This window comes from Cornus florida, unplaced genomic scaffold, assembly GCF_030987335.1.
Source record: "Cornus florida cultivar Cherokee Brave unplaced genomic scaffold, ASM3098733v1 CherokeeBrave_3.0.0_Hap2_Chr10, whole genome shotgun sequence".
Classification (NCBI taxonomy): Eukaryota; Viridiplantae; Streptophyta; class Magnoliopsida; order Cornales; family Cornaceae; genus Cornus; species Cornus florida.
Window position 1 is genome coordinate 112,591,734 of NW_026775580.1, and position 20,905 is coordinate 112,612,638.

The 20,905-nt window shown below is 37.2% G+C and overlaps 3 protein-coding genes, 1 long non-coding RNA gene and 1 other non-coding gene across 12 annotated transcripts; 2 read left to right on the plus strand and 3 right to left on the minus strand.

Annotated features, from left to right (window-relative positions):
• The first annotated feature begins 1,405 nt into the window (after window positions 1-1,405).
• Window positions 1,406-5,401, plus strand: LOC132277235 (probable inactive receptor kinase At2g26730). The gene is made up of 2 exons (XM_059779022.1): window positions 1,406-2,939; window positions 4,393-5,401. The coding sequence occupies exons 1-2, from the start codon at window positions 1,622-1,624 to the stop codon at window positions 5,055-5,057; spliced, it is 1,983 nt and encodes a 660-aa protein (XP_059635005.1). The 5' UTR covers window positions 1,406-1,621; the 3' UTR covers window positions 5,058-5,401.
• Window positions 5,150-9,722, minus strand: LOC132277236 (uncharacterized). Of its 5 annotated transcripts, none has more exons than XR_009470996.1 (3): window positions 9,525-9,722; window positions 8,663-8,895; window positions 5,150-8,234 (listed from the first exon to the last, which is right to left on the minus strand). It is a non-coding gene; the product is annotated as an uncharacterized LOC132277236 (long non-coding RNA). The 5 variants fall into 5 exon arrangements; XR_009470995.1 differs by having other exon boundaries at window positions 8,663-8,901; XR_009470994.1 differs by having other exon boundaries at window positions 5,150-7,271; window positions 8,130-8,234; window positions 8,663-9,722.
• Window positions 9,723-9,728: 6 nt separating this feature from the next.
• LOC132277234 (pentatricopeptide repeat-containing protein At5g55740, chloroplastic) lies at window positions 9,729-14,657 on the minus strand. 4 transcript variants are annotated; one of them, XM_059779020.1, is made up of 3 exons: window positions 11,058-14,657; window positions 10,617-10,706; window positions 9,729-9,959 (listed from the first exon to the last, which is right to left on the minus strand). In XM_059779020.1, the coding sequence occupies exon 1, from the start codon at window positions 14,537-14,539 to the stop codon at window positions 12,029-12,031; it is 2,511 nt and encodes an 836-aa protein (XP_059635003.1). In that variant the 5' UTR covers window positions 14,540-14,657; the 3' UTR covers window positions 9,729-9,959; window positions 10,617-10,706; window positions 11,058-12,028. The 4 variants fall into 4 exon arrangements, with proteins under 4 accessions (XP_059635003.1, XP_059635001.1, XP_059635004.1 ...); XM_059779018.1 differs by having other exon boundaries at window positions 11,027-14,657; XM_059779021.1 differs by lacking the exon at window positions 10,617-10,706.
• A 208-nt stretch (window positions 14,658-14,865) lies between these two features.
• Window positions 14,866-14,937, plus strand: TRNAG-UCC (transfer RNA glycine (anticodon UCC)). Its single transcript has one exon. It is a non-coding gene; the product is annotated as a tRNA-Gly (tRNA).
• A 1,509-nt stretch (window positions 14,938-16,446) lies between these two features.
• LOC132278419 (uncharacterized) lies at window positions 16,447-19,284 on the minus strand. The gene has a single exon (XM_059780211.1). The coding sequence runs from the start codon at window positions 19,282-19,284 to the stop codon at window positions 16,447-16,449; it is 2,838 nt and encodes a 945-aa protein (XP_059636194.1).
• Window positions 19,285-20,905: the final 1,621 nt, after the last annotated feature.

The window sequence follows — 20,905 nt, forward strand, 5'->3', positions numbered from 1 at the left end:
AATATGAATGAATTTTTATTATGAGAAAATTGACAGTCTGACATAGTATTTATTAAGAATTTTTATTAAAAATGTTTTTTTTTCATATCTTATTCTTGATTCATTGTATATGATTTTTTTTAGTATATTAATTAAAGATTGCCCCCACAGAAGGAAATTTCTGACTACACCATCCAATCAATAAAAAAAATTGATAAAGTAAGTGAATATATGATTTCATTGATTTGGGCTGCAAATAAAAAAAATTTAAGTCTTATTTAGAGAATAATAATTAGTAACACAATTACACAAACTAAATTTTGAAAGAATTTTGATAGTAATAACTAATAATTTTTCTAATTAAAATTATAATATCAAATAATATTAATCGTAAATTTAGATAATAAAAAAAATATATTTGTCGCACTGCAGTAAAATTGACTGAGTCTCTATTTACTAGTAAATGATTGCTTCACTTGCTTTGTTTGGATTATTAATTTGTGAAATGTTAAAGACTGAAAATGTGATGGAAACAATACATTTGTTAGTGGTAAAGTCAAAAGTGTGAAAGAATATTTAGATGAAATGTTTTTTTTATTTTTATTTTTTTTATTTTAGGAAAGTGAGAAAGAATATAATATTTTGAGAAAGTGGAAAAAAATATCATATTTTATGGGAAAGTGATAAATTGGTAGATATTTATATATACTTACAATTGTGTCATGATTATATATATATATACATATATTTTTTTTTGTGTGTAAAACCGTGAATGGGCTTTTGGTTTTATATATATGTGTGTGCGCGCGCGCGCAATGTCAAATTTTAGAAAGGGCAATTATACACCTATAAAAATTAAAAGTTCGGTGGGGTATATATATATATAGTATATATGTGCAATGTCAAATTTTAGAGAGAGTAATTATACAAATAGAAAAATCTTTTCTATAAACATTAAAAGTTCAATGGGGACAGTTGGTATGCCAAAATTTTGAAACCAAATCAATTTTTTACGATTTGGTTTAGTTTGGTTTCTTTGATCAAAAATAGTTTGGTTTGGTTCGAAATTTTATAAAATTGTTAGAATTGATTTGATTTAAAAAAAATTTAAAATCGGTCTAAACCGAGTCGTGTGCATCCGTGAATGAAATATATGTAACGTTTTTTTAACATTAAGCAAATTGCAGGGGTGATAGCAAATTTTTAGATAAGATTTATTGTCAAACTAAAAGAACGGGGGATCAGTTGCAAAAAAAATAAAAATAAAAAATAAGTGATTTTTTATGTTTTTTTGGCCCCATATGATACTCCATTTAGCAACTAATTGCACGCGCTTTGAGTGCGTTTGAAATTGCATGAAAACAGTTGTTTGTTTAATTATTGCTATATTTAAAACGAAAAAACGTTTGTACCACTGCCAGCAAAATCGCTTCTGTATTTTCAGCTTTTATGCTCTCGTTATACTCTTACAAAACCACTCTCCTCACTCCCTAACTTCCTCCAACACACACACTCTCTCTCATGGCTTCTCACCGGAAAACCACTATTAGATCCATCCAAAATCGCAACCACAAACCACCTTTTGAAGCGCACAAATAAAAACAAACTATCCTTCGATAACTTTTGGGTGCAAAACACATCAATGGCAGTGTTTTCAAAATCAGGGATGGTTGTTTATGTTTTGTTCTTTGTTTCACTTCTGTTGCTACTGAGTCTCCGAGTCAACTCGGAGCCGACTCAGGACAAGCAAGCCCTCCTTGCTTTCCTCTCCCAGACCCCTCACGAGAATCGCCTCCAATGGAACCCCTCCGACTCGGCTTGCAACTGGGTCGGCGTCGAATGCGACGCCAATCGCACCTCTGTCTACTCTCTCCGACTTCCCGGTGTCGGCCTTGTGGGTCAAATTCCGGCCAACACAATCGGTAAATTGACTCAGCTCCGAGTCCTCAGCCTTCGTGCCAACCGCCTCTCAGGTCAGATTCCCTCCGATTTTTCCAATCTAAAGCTTCTCCGGAGCGTCTACCTCCAGAACAACCAGTTCTCCGGCGAGTTCCCATCTAGTTTTACCGAGATGCCTCGGATGACCCGTTTAGATCTCTCCAGCAACAACTTCACCGGCACAATTCCATTCGCCGTCAACAATCTGACCCACCTGACCGGACTTTTCTTGGAAAACAATGGGTTTTCAGGTAAGCTCCCAAGCATCAACCAAGAGAGCTTAATTGACTTCAATGTTTCCAACAATCATCTCAATGGTTCAATCCCTGCGACCCTATCGAAATTCCCTGCGTCAGCATTCGCCGGCAACATCGATATATGCGGCGCACCGTTGCCGCCGTGCACCCCATTCTTTCCCTCACCCGCCCCATCGCCATCTTTAATTGCGCCACCGCAAAACCCATCTGGCAAAAAGTCCAAAAAGCTCTCAACGGCGGCGATTGTAGCAATTTGCGTCGGTGGGGCGCTGCTTCTCCTCTTTCTGTTCCTGATTCTCATCCTCTGTCTGCGGCGGCGGCGGCAACGACAGACGGCGAAACCCCAGAAGCCGCCGGAGACAACTGCACGGACCACTGTAGCAGTGGCGGAGGCGGGAACGTCGTCGTCGAAGGAGGACGTGACGGGCGGGTCGGCGGAAGCGGAGAGGAACAAGTTAGTGTTTCTGGACTCGGGAATATACAGTTTCGATTTGGAGGACTTATTGAGGGCTTCTGCGGAGGTGTTGGGGAAAGGGAGCGTGGGGACGTCGTACAAGGCGGTGCTGGAGGAGGGGACGACGGTGGTGGTGAAGAGACTCAAGGATGTGGTTGTGAGTAGGAGAGACTTTGAAATGCAAATGGAGGCCTTGGGGAGGGTAAAGCATGAAAATGTGGTTCCTCTTAGAGCCTTCTATTATTCTAAAGATGAGAAATTGCTTGTCTCTGATTTCATGCCCGCTGGTAGCTTATCTGCTCTTCTTCATGGTACCATGACTCTCTCTCTCTCTCTGTCTCTCTATCTATATCTGTATCTATATCTATATCAAAATGTATGTTATATCTATGTTATGTTGGTCCATTTTAGGATTTTGTTTCTGAATTTTCGCCATAATGAAGCTCAGGCTGTTACAGTTCGAAGCAGGCATTGTTGCTTTGCCAACATTACCATTACCAGTCTTTGCTAAATACCTTAATTCCTTGCTGAACTAATTGCCTGTAAAAACTAAAAATTGTGTGAATTTTGTTGTTTTAAATTTTTTACTAATATTTAATTATTTGTTTAATGCATATTAATTATATATGTGTGTGTTGAATTGTATCTTCAATGTTACTAAAAGCATAGTATTATATTTATGGGGTATTCTGCATTTAACAAAACAGTATGTTTCTGCATCATAAACAAGACCGTGTGTTACAAAAAGAGTGTAAAATTTGCATATTATTCAAGCTGTGTGTGTTAACACTGCGAAATGCGCACCCTGGCGCGTGGAGTTTGGTGTCAATTTATATTACCTACTGTATTATTTTAGGGTAATTAATAACAACATTGGCAACAGACCACCATGATTCCCTACCGACATGCTTTTTGCCCTTTAAATGATGATGAATGAATTTCTTCATTTCAAAGCTAAAATATATAGACTATTATATTATTCTTTATCAGTCCTCAACCTCAATTTTATATACCAACAATGTTTTGTTTCCTCATTTACCCCTGCAATTATTTGTACAATTCTATGCTTTTAACCAACCACCAACTATTGCATTTGCAAAAAGACAGACTGCGCTACTTCTATTTTGGAGTTATTATTATTATTATTATTTTATAATCTTTTCTAGAAAATGGTAATATTGTGGTAGTGGAATGCAGAAATCATTTGATATTTTTGAAATACGAATACAGTAGTTTCATTACAGTCTATTTCCAAAACAATTATTTTGAAATTACTTTCTAAATCTATTATGTGTCGGTTTAGTTCCGTGGTTTCGTGAGTTTTGCACTTCTTGTATTAATAATATCTTCCCATCTTTTAAATTGCATTTGGTGTTAAAGAAAATTATAATTTTAACAGTAAAAGATTTGGTCACAATTGTATCAACCTCAAATGAAGTTTTATATGCCATGTTGGGTAGCATGAATTAGAATTGATACTTTAACTTTTTTTTTTTTTTTTTTGAGACACAAATTACATATTTACATGTTACTGAATATAAATTAAATTGTGTTTGTTAAAAAGATAAATTCATTAAAACTAAAACAAATTCATATAAAATGTCTTAACACTGCATCCGTACAGCAACAACAACAATATGTTTTTTTGATAAATTTTCATTGAAATAAAATTGTTTCTTAACTTTCTAAAACATACCATAAAACAATTGTTGGGCCATTGCTTCCGCTTTGAGTATATTACTGGTCACCGGTGAACAATTGCAGGTAGCAGAGGCTCAGGCCGAACTCCACTGGACTGGGACAACCGGATGAAAATAGCGATGAGCGCCGCTAGGGGCTTAGCTTACCTACACGTGCCGGGAAATGTAGTCCACGGCAACATCAAATCCTCCAATATCCTCCTTGGCCAAGACAACATCGCCTGCTTCTCCGACTACGGTCTCAACCCACTCTTTGGCTCGTCCACCCCACCCAATCGTGTGGCTGGATATCGTGCACCGGAGGTAGTGGAAACCCGCAAGGTCACCTTCAAGTCGGACGTGTACAGTTTTGGTGTTTTGTTGCTGGAGTTATTGACCGGAAAGTCGCCCAATCAGGCGTCATTGGGTGACGAAGGCATTGATTTACCGAGGTGGGTCCAATCCGTGGTCCGTGAGGAATGGACGGCTGAGGTTTTTGATGTGGAGCTGATGAGGTATCACAACATTGAAGAAGAGATGGTACAGTTGTTGCAAATAGCAATGACATGTGTATCGACCGTACCGGATCAGAGACCCCCCATGCAGGAAGTGGTACGCATGATTGAGGACATCAATAGAGGGGAGACCGATGATGGGCTACGACAGTCGTCTGATGACCCTTCAAAGGGATCGGACGGCCATACTCCTCCCCAGGAGTCAAGGACCCCACCTCGTGCAATCACACCTTAGACAGTGTTTGGAAGCTGAAAAATGAAGAAGAAAGTGACAAGTCATCCTCAGAATGCGCAGTGTATGGGGTGTTTTCTTTTGTTTACTTCACATTTATTTTGTTTTTTTTTTTTGTTTTTCTTTCTTAATTGTAAAATGATTTTTAGGAGAAAAAGGGGTTTGAATTGTTTGGGTAAGGATACAGTATTGCTGTAAAATGTGTCGATCAAGTATTTTATTGGATGAAGAAATGTATAGTTATAGAAATGCTTGGACGACATGTTTTATCCGACAAGATCCAAACCCGCATTGTTTTCGGGTTAGAGTTTCATGAAGTAATTGAGAATGAACATGTTTTTATTTTATTCTTTTCTCATATTTTATGTTTCAGAATAAATTACTCTTTACACTAGGGCTATGCTTCTTTCTTTAATTCTAGTTATTGTAACTCTTTCCATTTTGATCCGCATGATTATAAATGAACAGAGTTAAGTTGAGATCGAGCTTATGAACTTAGGGCTATATCTAAAAATGAATCTAGGTGAACTGAATTCGAACTTAAGGTTATATCTATAAATGAATCCACGTGAATTGAATTCGAACTTACAAAATTAGGATGGTAAATGAATCGATTCTGCACCAGAATATGTACAGATTACGAGTAACTTTGCAACCCTACCCATAATATACATCTACCGTGTTCACTACTTCAGAATGAGTGGCTATGATGCATGTGTATGTGATTTATTCGTCTTCACTACTTCAGAATGAGTGGCTATGATGCAGTGTACTGTTTGATTATTTATTTGTTGCGTGGGGAGAATACTGAATACTAATGTGTGAATATGGAGTGCCACGTGGCGAGGACCCACATGGAGGGCAGGTTTGGGAATTGACAGATAACTGCAAAGGAATTTTGTCCGTTAATGGATAATAGAGAGAGAAAGGGAGGGAGAGATGGGGAACAGGCTGGCCGAGCTCTGTCTGAGTCTTTTCTTTCTTTCTTTCTTTCTGACACAAATAAAGGACGGACAGTGTTTGACTCACTGTTCCATATCCAACCTCCTCCTCCTCCTCCTATTTCTTCCCATTTCAATTTGACTTGCCACTTACTAGTTACTGCTCTAATGACACTATGATAGATAGATATATAATTATATATATATATATAACTGTCACACTAAAGTAATACAGTTACATTGAAACGTTTTAAGTAGTGCTGGCAAAATTGAAGGATGAAGTTAATTGGGGATTAAATTGAAGATGACACCTTATCAAAGCCATATTGATTGATGTAATTAAGTGTTCTTGTTGATTTGTGTCAGAATCACCACAGCTGTCATTGCTGGTTTGTTAGATGATTTCATTGTGGATTTACAACTACCATGTCAGTTTGACCAGAAAAACAACAAAAAAACGGTTCAGTAAAAATTAAAAATACAAAATTTATGAAATTAATTACACCCATCTTTCAAAATGGCCCCCAACAAAATACTATAGTGATTTTTATAATAGCCATCACTATTTATTAAGGCAGTTGTCTCTCCACTTGTGGAAATAAGTGAAGCAAACAACCCAATCATAAAAGACCACATGGGCTCAATGTGGGAGAATCCACTCCTTTAATCAAACCAGTGCCAAGTTTCCTTGGGGTGGCCATCCAGGCACATGCTTTCTTGGAAAAAGGCATAGTTTTCTGTGGTTTGGTGCACCGAAAGAGGACACTAGCAATACTTTTGGTCGGTCTCAAATTGACTCTCGTGCGTTTTTTCCTTCGGATTTGTTAACCCTAGATTAGCCCCTTGCGATCTACTTAATCATAGCCCTTCATTAGATCAATCAAGAACCACTTAATCAAGATGGTATTCAATGCAACAAAGCCTCTTCTGGGAGGAATTTTTGATATCTAAGCTTTAGATATACTAATATAATGTCCTTCATAAACAAAATGACTCAGATTAGAAACTTCAAAACGAGTTCAATTTAACAATTGACCAAAGGAAAAATAAAATATATTAATAAATAATACATTGCATGAAACTTATTAAATCACTCAAAATAACGAGTAATGGACAATGGTTTCCATCATATATATATCATCCAAATAGTTGCTATATATATGTCACAATTGTGGCCCACTGTATGCCCTGCCATTCATGTCAAGCCTGTTGGTGTAAGAGGAATAGAACATGAGAACCCCATTTGTTATAATGGAGACATGGAACAGTGGAAACACTGTAGAAAAGGAAAATCCTGAAAATGATTAGGGTCACTGAAATAAAAAAAAAAGAAAAGAAAAGAAGCTCAATGTTTGAGAGGGCACCCAACCGTATTGGCAGCTCACAATCATTTTGTGGGCCATGGAAAATATGGATGCCTATTTGGCTATTTGCCAAATAACTAAGACAGGTGTCTTACAATTAGCTCGGATTCTCATTTATTGGATATTCTAAATAATGATGGTGAATTTGTTTGATGGATAAGGGCACGAGTCATTTAGTGAATTCAATGAACAAAGGCAGAAACTCACTGTCGGCACTCTTTCATTATTATTATTATTATTTTGCCAAATACCGCTCTCTCTTTTCTGGCACGATATTCTGTATTTTCTTTAAAAAAATATAGTTTTCATGTACAATTCAACTATAACTTTACCTAAGGTATATATGATTAACACAGCTTAGAGATTTCCTTATATTGGTCACCTAATACTATCTCCAAGAGCAATTTACCTAAAATTTACCCCCTAGAGTTAAGTTCTTTCATCAGTTTTTTTACTTTGCAGAACACATGCATCAACAGCATCAGCATGATAACTGTGTTTTCTCTCTCATCACATCTCTATCTTTCCTTATGTAATTTGATTTTAAATAATCATCCACCCATTTTATGGGAATTTATGGTTGATTAATATATATATTATTTAATTCAAGTCATAGTTTGACAACAACTTGACAACTGAGTGTCCCTTCGGTAACTGTTAAGTGAACTACTACAACTGACTGCATTTTCTAAATTCATTTGGTGATCATCCACCACACAGAGAAATAAATATGAGAAGTGAGTTGACTAAATATAGAACTAATAACTAACCTTGGAGTAGAGCTTAAGACAAGTGGTTTTCTTTCCTTCTCAATTGGATTTGAATATATAACCATGGTTGTAATCTTCCCAGTTCTAATGACTTGTTGCAACACCCTGAAAATCAATCACAAACAACTAAAATATGAATTGATTGATTCTATACACCTAATAATAAGAATTTTCAGTTTTAAAATTATATTTAGCATTGAATTTTTATCCCAAACCTATCTTTGGTGTTAGTTGGATCAGTAAAGACAAAGAACACCTTTCACAAGAAACCTTAACTAGTCCTCACTAACCTTACTTTATAGACCATAGGATTGCATTAAAATCTCAACAACCAAAGTGACTCCAAATTTGATTAAATGAGGATAGAGAATATATCAAAGGCAAATGAATAAGCATAGTTGGAAATAAAAGGGATGTAAACCTAAAAACTGTGCACTGAGATCCCTCAATTCAAGCATATCATTAACATTTGAGCCATATTATATGCATATATGGTTAAATGAAAACATCCATACCTTTTCTTACGGACTTACCACTTTCCAGGTCATCTGATGGGGATATGCTGTAAAAATGATATGATTTCTGTAACATATTCTCTTCCTTTGAAATGTGACGGCGAGTTTTTTTTTGCTTGCACTTGCAACAAACTGCATAATGTGGTGGTGGTCACAAAATGAAGCTGAGGACAATACATTCTTCCACACACTGTCCAACATAACTTTGTGAAAAACAGCCAACCTTGTCGATAAAATTTTCTGCTGCCAACCTGCCACTGATAACATGCCTTTTAAGTATCCTTATATGATAATTCTTTACAAGAAGTCAGGCCGCAGTAGTATACTAAATGTCGAACAATTCCTTTACACTGCATAAAAAATTCATAAGATCACAGAAAGCTATAATAGTTATTCTTCTGATTATTGTGATTTTTTTGATGAATTTTAGTAAAAGCTAGAGATGGTTCACCAAGTGATCCAATTCATAGGAATGATATTGAGATGAGTAATGCCAAACAGAATCTGTGATGTGACACATTTGAATTGTATCATTTTGTAACAGAGGACCAAGGTGCTATTTAATTTCAAAGGTGCCACTGTCACATAATTCAGGATTATTTTTTATTAAAAGCTTGAAAAGCGTTTTCTTGCTGTTGTGATGTTAAACAACTGGATAATTTTGTATTAAAAGCTTGTAAAGCATTTTCTTGCTGTTATGATATTAAACGATCTCCTTCTTTTGATTCAAACTTGGTACTATCCTCAAGAGAAAATATTGAAGACATACCCCCAATGACAATAAGTAGAGGTCCAACACTTTGAACAAAGCCAACATATAGAACTAATATGACCAAACCTTAATTATTATTGTTGTTTTTTCAGTACTGGTTTTGGCTACCTGCTTCTTTTGGTAAAGAGATGGAATTGACTTGTATCCCGATTTTGCTCACATATTGGGTTCTATAACAGGAAGCAAGTATGTTTATGTTAATTCTGCGAATATCAAGTAGTATAGAGGTCAACCGCTCTACTCTTTGCAAAAGAATAACTAGTTATTTAAATTCTACAATCTTTCTAGTGGAAAGCTTCAAATGAAACTTGCCTGGTGAGTTGTGCATGCCACAGGTCATCTTGTGCCCATTGCATACTCACAGTTATGAGTTGCTCCAGCATCAACCATAAATATTACCGAGGGATCTGCAACAAGCGCAACTGCAATGGCCAAACTTTTGTGCTGCTCAATAGAGAGTCCAGCCAAATCGGCAAATCCAAGCAATGCATCTCTTAGTGGTGTCAGGCAGCTCGATCAGTCCCATTATCTCCTCAAAAAAATCTGCACCCAATAGTTCTGGGATAAATTTTAGATTTACTAAAAAAATAACAACAGTACCAATGGAGCCACAAAACTCTCTCATCTCAGGGTTGAACTCCCAAGGTAAGAGAAACCGAGCTGAGAATGCTAGGGGAAAATAGACTGCAATAAGTGGAGACTGAATGTCATTTGTTCATGGTATTCAAAACTCGAGCAAGTGTTTCAACCTTGCGTTTCTCTCATATGCATGCGGAAAAAAAACCAAATAACAAGAAAGTAAACAACTGAAGAGCAGTAATTCACAAATGTCTACAACATATGTCACTAAAACATGACTTGTGTATCAAAATCAATACAATTCTGTCATGTTTTTGTGTTATATCACAAGTTCAATTAAAACTGAGAAGTCTTGATCGTAGCTCACTGTCAAAGAGCAATGCCAAAGCTTTAACAGTTGAAGACCTGATAAAGTGATTTTTTTTTGGCATCATAGTCAATCTCAGACAACTGACATGGATTTAACATTAGAAACAGTAAAAATTAATATCAGTATAGAATACATCAGTTTTATATGCATCTTACATCCCATTGTAGGCTTTATGTTTATTAAGAGAACTCATCCACTTAAACTAAAGTCACTGTCACCTGTCTAACAATGAAGGATGAATGACAACTTACGTAAGGAATGACAACCATAATCTAGAGAATGTGCAGTTTCCTGAAAGCAGAAAGTAATATAATCTGAACAAAAATAAAACCAGAGGTGACCTGCAAAAGATAAAGCAAATAAACAAGCAGATTCAGGATGATCTCACTCAAGCCACCATTTTAAAAAAGAATTAGATAATTTAAAACAGTAATCATACTACAAAGGAGACAACTTTTACTGTATAATTAAACAAAGTTATCAGTTATTGCATTAATTTTGAAAAAATAATGAATCATCCATTTACCAAACAGAAGTACAATTATTTTCCCAACACACAACTTATTGTTTGGCTTCCTCAATGGCGAACTAAGCAAGTATAAATTTAGCAACATAAGCATAGAAAAAGTGAGGGCCCCAAAGTATGACTCCGAAGAAGAACCTGATAAAGATTAAAGAGCTTTCAGTGCCACCTTTCAAAGGCAATGCAAGTTCTATCCTTCATCATCATCTTCCAAGGATGACCAGGCAGGTCTCTCATCTGCCAACTATATCAATGCCTTTCCCTTTTTCACCTCCATCAAGAATGGGTACAAATCAAATGGATCAGCTTCTTTGGCACTTTCTTGAATTCAACATTCCTATAACTTGGGCCAGTCTTCTCTGAGGTACTTGCAAATGCCTTACAGGTTCAAGTGATCAATCTTCAAAATATTTTCCAGCTGCTCATCTGCACCTCCATACATATCAATGTCATTGCTATTCTTTGGCATGCACAGACCACAGAGTAGAAAAGGTAGGCTCTGTAACCAGACCCTTGTTGTAGACAATGTAATGATCATCAATTATTGGTCGTCCATCCCCTTCTCCTGGTTGAATAATCTATTCATACATGGCCTCTCCTCTCTTCCTGCTCCAGTAAAGGCCATCCACAGAGCAACCTTCTTGCTGTTGTTGTCACCAGATTGGCAGGTACAACTTCAGCCCAAAAAGGAATCATCTAATGAATTATTTCTTGACACCATTCTCTGTGTCCTCCAAATCTTCAACCTCCATCTTTCAAACTTGTCATGTGTCAAATCGCTGATCCCCAAAACAAATTGCTCTTATCCGCAGATGCCTCGCAGCCCAGTTGGATAAGAGCCTCCTGTGGAATTTGGAGTGCCCAGGCTCGAGCCTCTGCACCTACTAACATAATCTTACATTTATGAAAAAAAATTGCTCTTATCCATTTCATAGAAAGCATGAAAATTGGCTACAGTTGCAAGAGTGTCATTTCTTCAGCATAGGAATATATATCTCATCGTGTATGATTATATCCTACACCATAGCTGGCCCATCTATAGAAGATCTTCAAGCAGCTTTGCTTCAATTTACCAACAAAATCTTGTGGTCACTAGAAGAAAATATCACCACTCTTAACTACTGGAATATATCCCATTAATCACATTTCCTGTCCCAGTAAAGCCAATGTGGTATGAATTTCCCCAATACCTGGGTGTGACGTATCGCCAGCGACAAACACATGAAGTTCTCCTCCAACTTGAATCCAACTACACCCAGGATTCTTCTTCAGGCCCTTCTTTTTCATCAAAATCCTCAATCTTGATACCTCATCCCATCTTCCAGAAGCTGCATATGTATTTGAAAGAGCAACAAAGTTTCCCAAATTATCTGGTTCCAACTCGTTTAAGTATCTGAATAAAAATTCCCCAAGTTTAACCTCATGGTGTTTTCTACAAGCAGCAAGAAGTGATCCCAATATCTGTGAGTCGGGCTCAAATGGCATTGTGAGAATAAGCAATAAAGCTTCATCCAGATTTCCGTGCCGAGAAAGAAGACTGACCATGCAGCCATAATGCTCCATAGTTGGCTTCACGCGGTGTTCCGAGACCATATCAACAAAAAGCTCCAGACCTTTATGTACCAGCCCTGCATGGCTACATGCTGATAAGATGCTGGTGAAGGTTATGCTATCAGGTTTTATACCTTCCTCCTGAAGATGTTCTAATAATAGAAAGGCTTCTACAGCTTGGCCATGTAATGCATATGCAGAGATCAGAGCGTTATACAAAGGTAGTTCCTTGCTTAAAACCAGATCAAACACTCTCTTTGATTGATCTACACCTCCGCAATTAGCATACATATCCACCAGAGAAGTCGCAACTGGAATAGACAAATAAAGGTATCGCCTCATAACGTAGCCATGGATGGCTCTTGCAAACTGCAATAAGGCTGTATCTGTGCAAGCTGAGAGTGCACTAATAATGCTTACAACATTGGGTCGGATCCCGGTTTCTAGCATTTGCTGAAAGAGCAGAATAGCATCATTTCCAAAACCATTTTGAGCTAAACCAGAAATTATGGTGGTCCAAGTAATTATGTTAGGCTGAAAACCAAGGGACAACATCTGTGAGAACATATCTTTGGCCTCGTTGACCTGGCCCTTTCTTAGAAATCCTAAAATTACTGAATTCCATGATATTACATTAGGAGGCACACCCTCTAATTGCATTCCATAAAACAATTTAAGGGCTTCACCACTCAGACCTAGTTCTGCATAAGCGGCCAATAATGTATTCCACAACACAAGATCTCTCTGTGTTGTGGAGTTGAAAACTCGTCTTGCATCATCAATTCTCTTACATTTGGCATACATATCGACAATGCTGCTTGCAACTACAACATCAGATTCAAGGTTTCTTCTAATACAATAACAATGCCCCTCTTTGCCAAGTTTTATATTGCTTGTTTCAGCTGACGAAGACAATATCGATGCTAGAGTAACAGAATCAAACCTAAAGTTCTCTAATCTCATTAGTCGGCACAAATTGAGTGCCTCCTCAACCAGACCATACTGCACATAACAAGATATTAGCAGATTCCATGTCACCACATCTTTCTCAAATATCATGCTAAAAACCAACTCTGCTTCCTCTATCAGTGCAACCTTTGAATAGAAATTTATAATGGAACTTCCCAAAATGTTATCTAAATCTAACCCACTTAAAATCGCAATTGCATGCCCTTGCTTACCTTCTATAAGAGCATACAAATTGGCTGAAGCTGAAAGGAAGCTTGCCACAGTTGCACGAGTCGGTTGAACACCTTCCACTCTCATATCACAAAAGACCTCAACTGCTTCCTTGTACATCCCATTTTGAACATAACTCGCAATCATGGAATTCCACGCGACTACATTTCTCTCAAGCATAACATCAAACACCCTTCTTCCGTTTTCCAGAACCCCACATTTCCCATACATATCTATTAGACTACTTCCAACAAAAACACAACTTTCAAAACCCATCTTTAAGACATAAGCATGAACTCCTTTTCCAAACCCAATCAGCTGTAGAGCACCACAAGCTTTTAAAGCATTTGGGACAACAAAATTATCCGGTAAAAAACCCTTTTCTTGCATTTCACAAAAACCCAACAAAGCTTCTTCAGTAAAACCCATTCTACAATACAATCCAATAATGGCAGCCCAAGAGAACACATTCTGTTTTCGGAGTCTGCAAAACAAACGGGTTGCAATTGCAACATCTGAAACATCGCATTTTGCATAGAAAATCACCAACTTTGTCTCAATATACTCATTCTTGGTAAAGAAATCACCATATTTTATAATTTTAGCATGAATTTGCTGTCCTGTGAAGAGGTCTCGCTCGTGGACACAACCCTGAAGGATTTCACCGTAGATTTCAGGACCACTTGGGAGATTTTGGGACTCCATTTCGGTGATGAGATCAACAGCTTCTTCTATTTGACCATCTTTGCAGAGAAAAGATATGTGTTTGAAGTAAGATTTGTATAATATTTGATTGTTTTTGTCATTTTCAGATTGTTTCCCGAGATGATTTGGTGTGAATTTGAGAGATTTGGTGGGTTTGGTGGATCTAGTATGAGGAAGTTGTGGGTTTGGAATGGTTTTAACAGGAAGAGAAGCCATGCGTGAAGAGGTTGAAGAAGGGAGTTGAGATATGGTGTCATACTTGCCATACAAATTGATCAGACCAGGGTATTTACGTGGTTGAAAATTTATGGGATAGATTGAATTTTATAATTTCTTTAAAGATTAATAATTCCAAGTGACAAGAAAAGATGTGATAAACTGATAATAGACTGAAAACGGGGGTTGTAATATGTTTGGCAAAATGGTCCACTTTTGTAGGCTAGAATTGGATTCGAATAAGTGACCAGTTTCTGTATCAATCTTTGTTTGATTCGGGTATTTCATTTCAAGTACCTTAGGAATTCAAGCATTACCACAACCAAGCGTTTGTAGTCCAACGGTTAGGATAATTGCCTTCCAAGCAATAGACCCGGGTTCGACTCCCGGCAAACGCATGGTTCTTATTTTTTTTTATATATATATATATTTACATTTTTTCCCTTTCACATACAATATTTAATATTATGAACTGTTTTGAGTTCTTTCTCAACAGATGATCAGGAGGGAGATTAGAAGAAGAAAATTTTAAGTACATTATATTTAATTAAATTATCAAAAATCTGTAATAAGTTACAATCATTAAGGCTAACCAGGAATTAATTTCTTTTCCTGATTTCTCAGCCTAGTGTGTATTCTTTTCTCTTTGAAAATGAACATTGGTATTGAACTTGAGAATAAATAATCACCAAAGGAAATAAACGTCTAAAAAACGAATAATTGGACAAAGAAGTAACGAAAGAGATAACAAGTAACATAACTAAAGTTGCAAGACACCAAGGCATTTTTAACATTGAGATGTTATTTGAATAATTAACTACGGAGAACATCAGAACATGCATATATTCAGGAAAGATTAGGAGAATCATTTTTAAAAAAATGTAGGTCACCTGCCAACAATGGCGGATGATCTTATGAAGTCAACTTAGTAATTTATTTATATATTTTCATTAATTTTTTTCTGCACAGAATCACCCTTGTATATATGTTTGTCATTATAAAATATATTATGTCATTAGAAATATGTTACGGTTATTTATGTCATTAGAAATATGTTATGGTTATTTGAGGCCCCTAACTTCACCTAAGTGTAGATTTCCCAAACAAATATAAATGATTAGTTTAGTTTCAAAATTGCCTTGTTTCTTAACTAGTGTATCTGACTCATTGGTGAGATGAGGTGCTGACTACATTACATACCAGAGAAAACTTTGGATCATGGGACATCGAAGAATTGCATCAGGAAAATAAATCGGTTGGCGTTACCAGCTTATCTAATATCTTGAAGATCTATCCCCAAATTTGAATTTAGGAGAAACAAACATGGTAGATCAGCTGTTTTTTCTCTTGCTTATATTATATATAGTTCTCCTAGTAACTGGGAATGAAAAGCCAGAATATGTTGCAATTATGAGACTGACACCAAGTGCTGTGCATACAGAAGTCGAAGGTCCTGACATGGATTTCCTACTACTAAATTCTTAAAATTTGGATTATCCACTGAAAGAGCTAGACTATGATACAATTTCTTAACTAAAACCAAAGTTCTGTAAATGGCATCAACATTATATAACAGACTCTAGATCCCAATCTACATTCAAGAAGGAGAGCTCATTTTTAATCCTCACCAGTCCAGTAAATAACTAGTACACAATCAAAATAACTATAGGCATTTCTCCGGACTTTTGTGCAGTATAGCAAAATGAGAGAAAAGTCAACAACCAGCCATGGATAGCAAATATGAAACAACTGCTCATTATTTGGGTGGCAAATAGACTCGCATACAACAAAAACGAGCTTCCCTGGAGATCATCGCATCCACCAGACATTATTCTCTCATAAACACGGAAAAAACGAAAAGGAAAAAAAGAGAATACTAAACTGGGAAGCAAAAGCCAAGTGCAGGCTTAAAATGGAACACTCTCAGAGTAGGGGTCTACAACAGGATCTCTCAAGTTATCATAGAAACTAAGAAGAAGACTTACCAATACGAAACCAGAAAAGTAGTATTTTTGAAGGGCCTGAACACGGGGCTTCCACAAGAAGTTTCCAATGATTTGAGGAAGCATAAAGAAATCTTGAACCAGACCGAAATATGCCCCAAATCCCATCAACCAATTTTGCAGCATATCAACACTTACGGTGTTTGTATCCTTTCCGAATAGAAGCAACAGCCCATAGGGAAGGAAGAACCAAAAAATGTGAACAGCTATGGTAATTAGGAGAACCCGCTTATCACTAGGGACAGCTACTGGTTCTGAAGTTCCATGTGAATGCAGTTGATTTCGAGATGCTGACACCAACTGGAAAGCCCTAGCAGTGAGTAGCAAGGCAGCCAACACAAGAAGTTTTGCAGTGTAGTCAAGGGCCTTGAAGAGCATTTGGTATCTTTGATAGTCATACGGATGGTTTCTGTAAGATTCGGATTCCTTTGATTTGAACAGAATTTCAGCACTGCTGATAAGGGGAAGGCTATAGCCAAGAAATTGGATGCCCAGCATCACAAGCGATATGTATGGAATTGCAACTGTCTTTCGCTTCATGTACAAGAGCTGGCTTATTATGATTCCAACTGACACCAAAAGCATCACTATCCGAAGAATTCCCTCAAAAACTTTCCGGAAGAGAACATCACTTTCATGATTTCCATATCGAATAACAGAGGTCCTCGCCCTTATTGGGAGAAAATAAAGGGGGTCATATTCACTCCTTTGGTTGGTAATGGTGATCTTCGCAGTTGGATTTATGAGCCATCTCAAACTTTCAGATGGGTACTCAATTTTCACTTCGGTCGAACAGTCTAGCCCACTCTCAATATTTATACTCTCAGCCATAGCCTTCGCACAGGCAATCAAATACATCTCACCAACTAGTGGATCATAGAGACCTTCCAAGAACATCCTTGCTTCACTTTTGTAAGGTTTATTATCTTCTCCAAACTTGAGATGAAGGGACACATTCAAGCGATCAGAACTAGTGAGTTCAACTTGAGCATTAACTGGAGAACCATCTTTATATGATCGGGGAGTATAACGACCAACTAAAGGACCTAAAGAAAGCACCTCAGCTAGAACAAAGAAATTTATGTACCTGGGGGCTACATAGGCAGCAAGATGGAGATCATTAGAGAGAAGATTTAAACTGGCAAGTGAGTCTTCTTTGTCTTCCAGAGCTGGATAAGTTAGGAGATATTGCCTGATGATTGCAATAAACTTAGATGGCTGACTTCTCTCCCTAAATGCACCGGCCAATTCAGTCTTCGCGTAACTGTATGACAGATAAGAGCTAGAATACCACTCATGGTTATTGCGGATATTTGAGGGACTCATTTCCAACCCGAACAGTATGGGAAAGTACGAGTTAGTTTCGTTTTCAATGCTGGAAATGCTTCCGTAAATGATGCTTCTCTGCCTGCTAGAAAGTGAGCGAGGAAAGTACAGTGAGATCTGAGAATCACATCCTTCCAAACCTGAATCAACAGCTCCAATACAACCAACCATGCAAAGCTGCCCCATGGAGGAATTCCATATTCCCTCCACGGAAAGTGTCAGGCCAGAAAGACCCCTCCTCATTGCTACGACATGTCGTTCCATGAGTGCAAATGCTCTAAATACTGCAGAAACCCTGGCATTTCCGGTCTTATAGTCAGTGGTTTCCTCCTCACATATTATATTCTGCATCATAAGCTTTACATTCGTCCAGTCAACAGATTTAATCTCCTTGCCAAGCAAAAAAGGGCCCAACCTAATATGTCTCTCATATCTGCCACTAAATTTCCAATTTGGAGCAATGCTGTAAGCTTCATTTGAGAAATATTTGAGGACTTTACAGAACTCAGAGGCATTTAGCATGTTGACACCATCTTCCAGCAGTTCATATTGTATTGGACGTGGATCACAAGTTCTTGACTTGAGCTTTTCAGTAATGAACTGATATTTTGAGTAACGACCCAACTGAGAAGATATGTGAACTTTATCAAAGTACTGAAAGCTTTCTCGTTTATTCAAACTTCTCATTTCACCTCGGATTGCACGTGTTGTCAAACTGAAGGTCCGAGGGTAATGGAGAATAAGAAATATCTGATCATCTTGCTTCAATTGAGGCCAGCGCTTGTAATGCGAACCAAAATTGTCCGTCATATCTTGAAAAACATCAACCAAATCATAATATGGCAGAGTTGAAATTCCCAACAAACAGAGCAAGTGTTCCCCTCCATTTTCCTCAGTTTCAATGTACACACCTTCAAAGACAATTTTGAGGGCAGAGAGACCAGGTCTCATATAGTAAAAGCTTGAGAACAATTCAGGAGCATAAGTGCTATTTCTAGATATGCCAATAGACAAAACACCACTGAGACTAACGACTTTTTTGGATTGATGGACCGAGTTGACATCCTTCACCTCAAAACTAACCAATTTTAAGGGAGAGACGAAAGAAGAACTGTCCGCAGGCATGTCACTGTCATCAAATGGCATCAAAGGCGCCCCACCAGCCTCCTGCTCCCAATCGCCATTGAAGAAAGATAGTTCATTCTTAAGTCTATAACTTCTACTATCATCGGGTTTCAACTCAGAAGCTGAAGAGAGAAAAGGGCTGCATTGCTTTTCAATCTCAGCAAACCGATTGTATGTATAGACTACTGAGGAATCATCCGAGAATGCAAAGTCATCGAAAGAAGCTGTGTAGGACAACCCAAACAACTCTAGAAGGGTCCAGAGACCAAGAACCAAAAGTTTGATCTTCATAACAGTGGATTTGAAATGCTAAACCCTCAATATAAAAGGCAAAGCCAGAAAAGCTAGCAGACCCGAAAGATCTGAATCTAACCCAGATATGTGAATGCAATAATGAAATATTGTACACTAAGAAACAGTCTGAAGATTCTATTGAAAATAGAGATGAGCCAAAGGAAAGAAAAAAAAAAAAATCAGATGTATTGTCTCTCTTTATTTTATTCTTCTATCTCAACTTCAATAGAAAGCACGAGAGTGACAAAATCAATAAAAGTAAATGACAATGATGGAGATTCTAAGAAGATCTTAATGCTGAAAGACTAACCTGAAGAAGGGTTTTGTCAATATCTTCTGCTTATTTCCTTCACTGCAGAATTGGTTCTGAAATAGTCGAGTCTTGATTGCCAACAAGAGAAGAAAGGAAACAACCTGAAACTCTTGAAAACAGAGAGTTGACCATAAAAAAGAAGGGAAATTACATGCATATTTCACAATGAATATAATATCACTCTGTATTATAAAAGTGTTAATTGAGACTTGAGGGTCACATGGATGAGTCATATTCCTCTTTGATAAACTGCACTTACCTCCCTTGATAGTCCCAAGTACTGTTGCCCAAGGCCTCCATTACACTTGGCAGTTTAAATTGCTGAAAGTTCAGCACTAAATAATCAGCCAATTTCAAGTTAAGAATGAAATTATTTTACAGGAAAAAATTAAACAATAAAAAGGAAAACAGAAAGAACAATCCAACAGTAATGGCATATTTGATTTACATATTTTACATATATTGAGGTAATTCATGCACAATTTAAAAGGCCATTTTTATCAGTGGCCTAGCGGTACCAAGCCCCTATTTCTTAAAGGGAGGTCAGGTATTCAACCCTCAGTAGAGACATGTGTGTATGAGTACCAACTAAGAAAAAAAAACAAAAGGCTATTATTCAATATTCATCCAATGGACACGTAATGTTGAAAGTGGAAGATTAGAGACAAACCTAACACTTGACATTATTTATACAGAGACTGTTTTTGTATTCATATTCAGGCCTATCAAGTCAATGTAACCGATAATTTAACCAATTTTTTTCCCACCAATGACAGGCCTCGTTTCAACCCCTCCCTCCAAAAAAATAAAAATAAAAATAAATAAATAAATAAAATTAAAAAAATTAGTGCAAAAGGGTTGCAAAAAGGAAGACTTTGCAGGGGTTCAAGACCCGATCAACTGCTTCACCACAAACCATGCCATCTTTTGTCGTCACATTTTTTTTTTTTTTTTGTATCATTCTCATGACCATCAGTGCATAATAAACCCTTCTAAAAATTGTCATTCTAGAAATCAAGAGAGCCTGAGAAAGCAAGGCAAAACACCACTTCCTACATATCCCATTCTACCCAAGGACACTATTCTGCGACTCTCTTTATCACTGCTACTTGAACCTTCCCCAATCCGTTCCTTCTCTTGACCTTTTCCTATAATATAAATTCAGTCTTCAAGTACCCTTTATTTTTTCAGTAATTCTTTAACCACCATTTGTGAGGAAGGCATTATCAAAAGGAAAATTATTTGGAAAGAACCTGTTCTTTGTGCTAAAAACCTGTGCCTTCGCTTATCCACCACTTTAGCATG

Excerpts from the sequence above, each read along its gene's own strand:
- LOC132278419 (XM_059780211.1), bottom strand. The coding sequence starts at position 19,284 with ATGAAGATCAAACTTTTGGTTCTTGGTCTCTGGACCCTTCTAGAGTTG.
- LOC132277235 (XM_059779022.1), top strand. The coding sequence starts at position 1,622 with ATGGCAGTGTTTTCAAAATCAGGGATGGTTGTTTATGTTTTGTTCTTT. Across the intron at positions 2,940-4,392 it reads CTTATCTGCTCTTCTTCATG|GTAGCAGAGGCTCAGGCCGA; the intron begins GTACCATGACTC and ends GAACAATTGCAG.
- LOC132277234 (XM_059779021.1), bottom strand. The coding sequence starts at position 14,539 with ATGGCTTCTCTTCCTGTTAAAACCATTCCAAACCCACAACTTCCTCAT.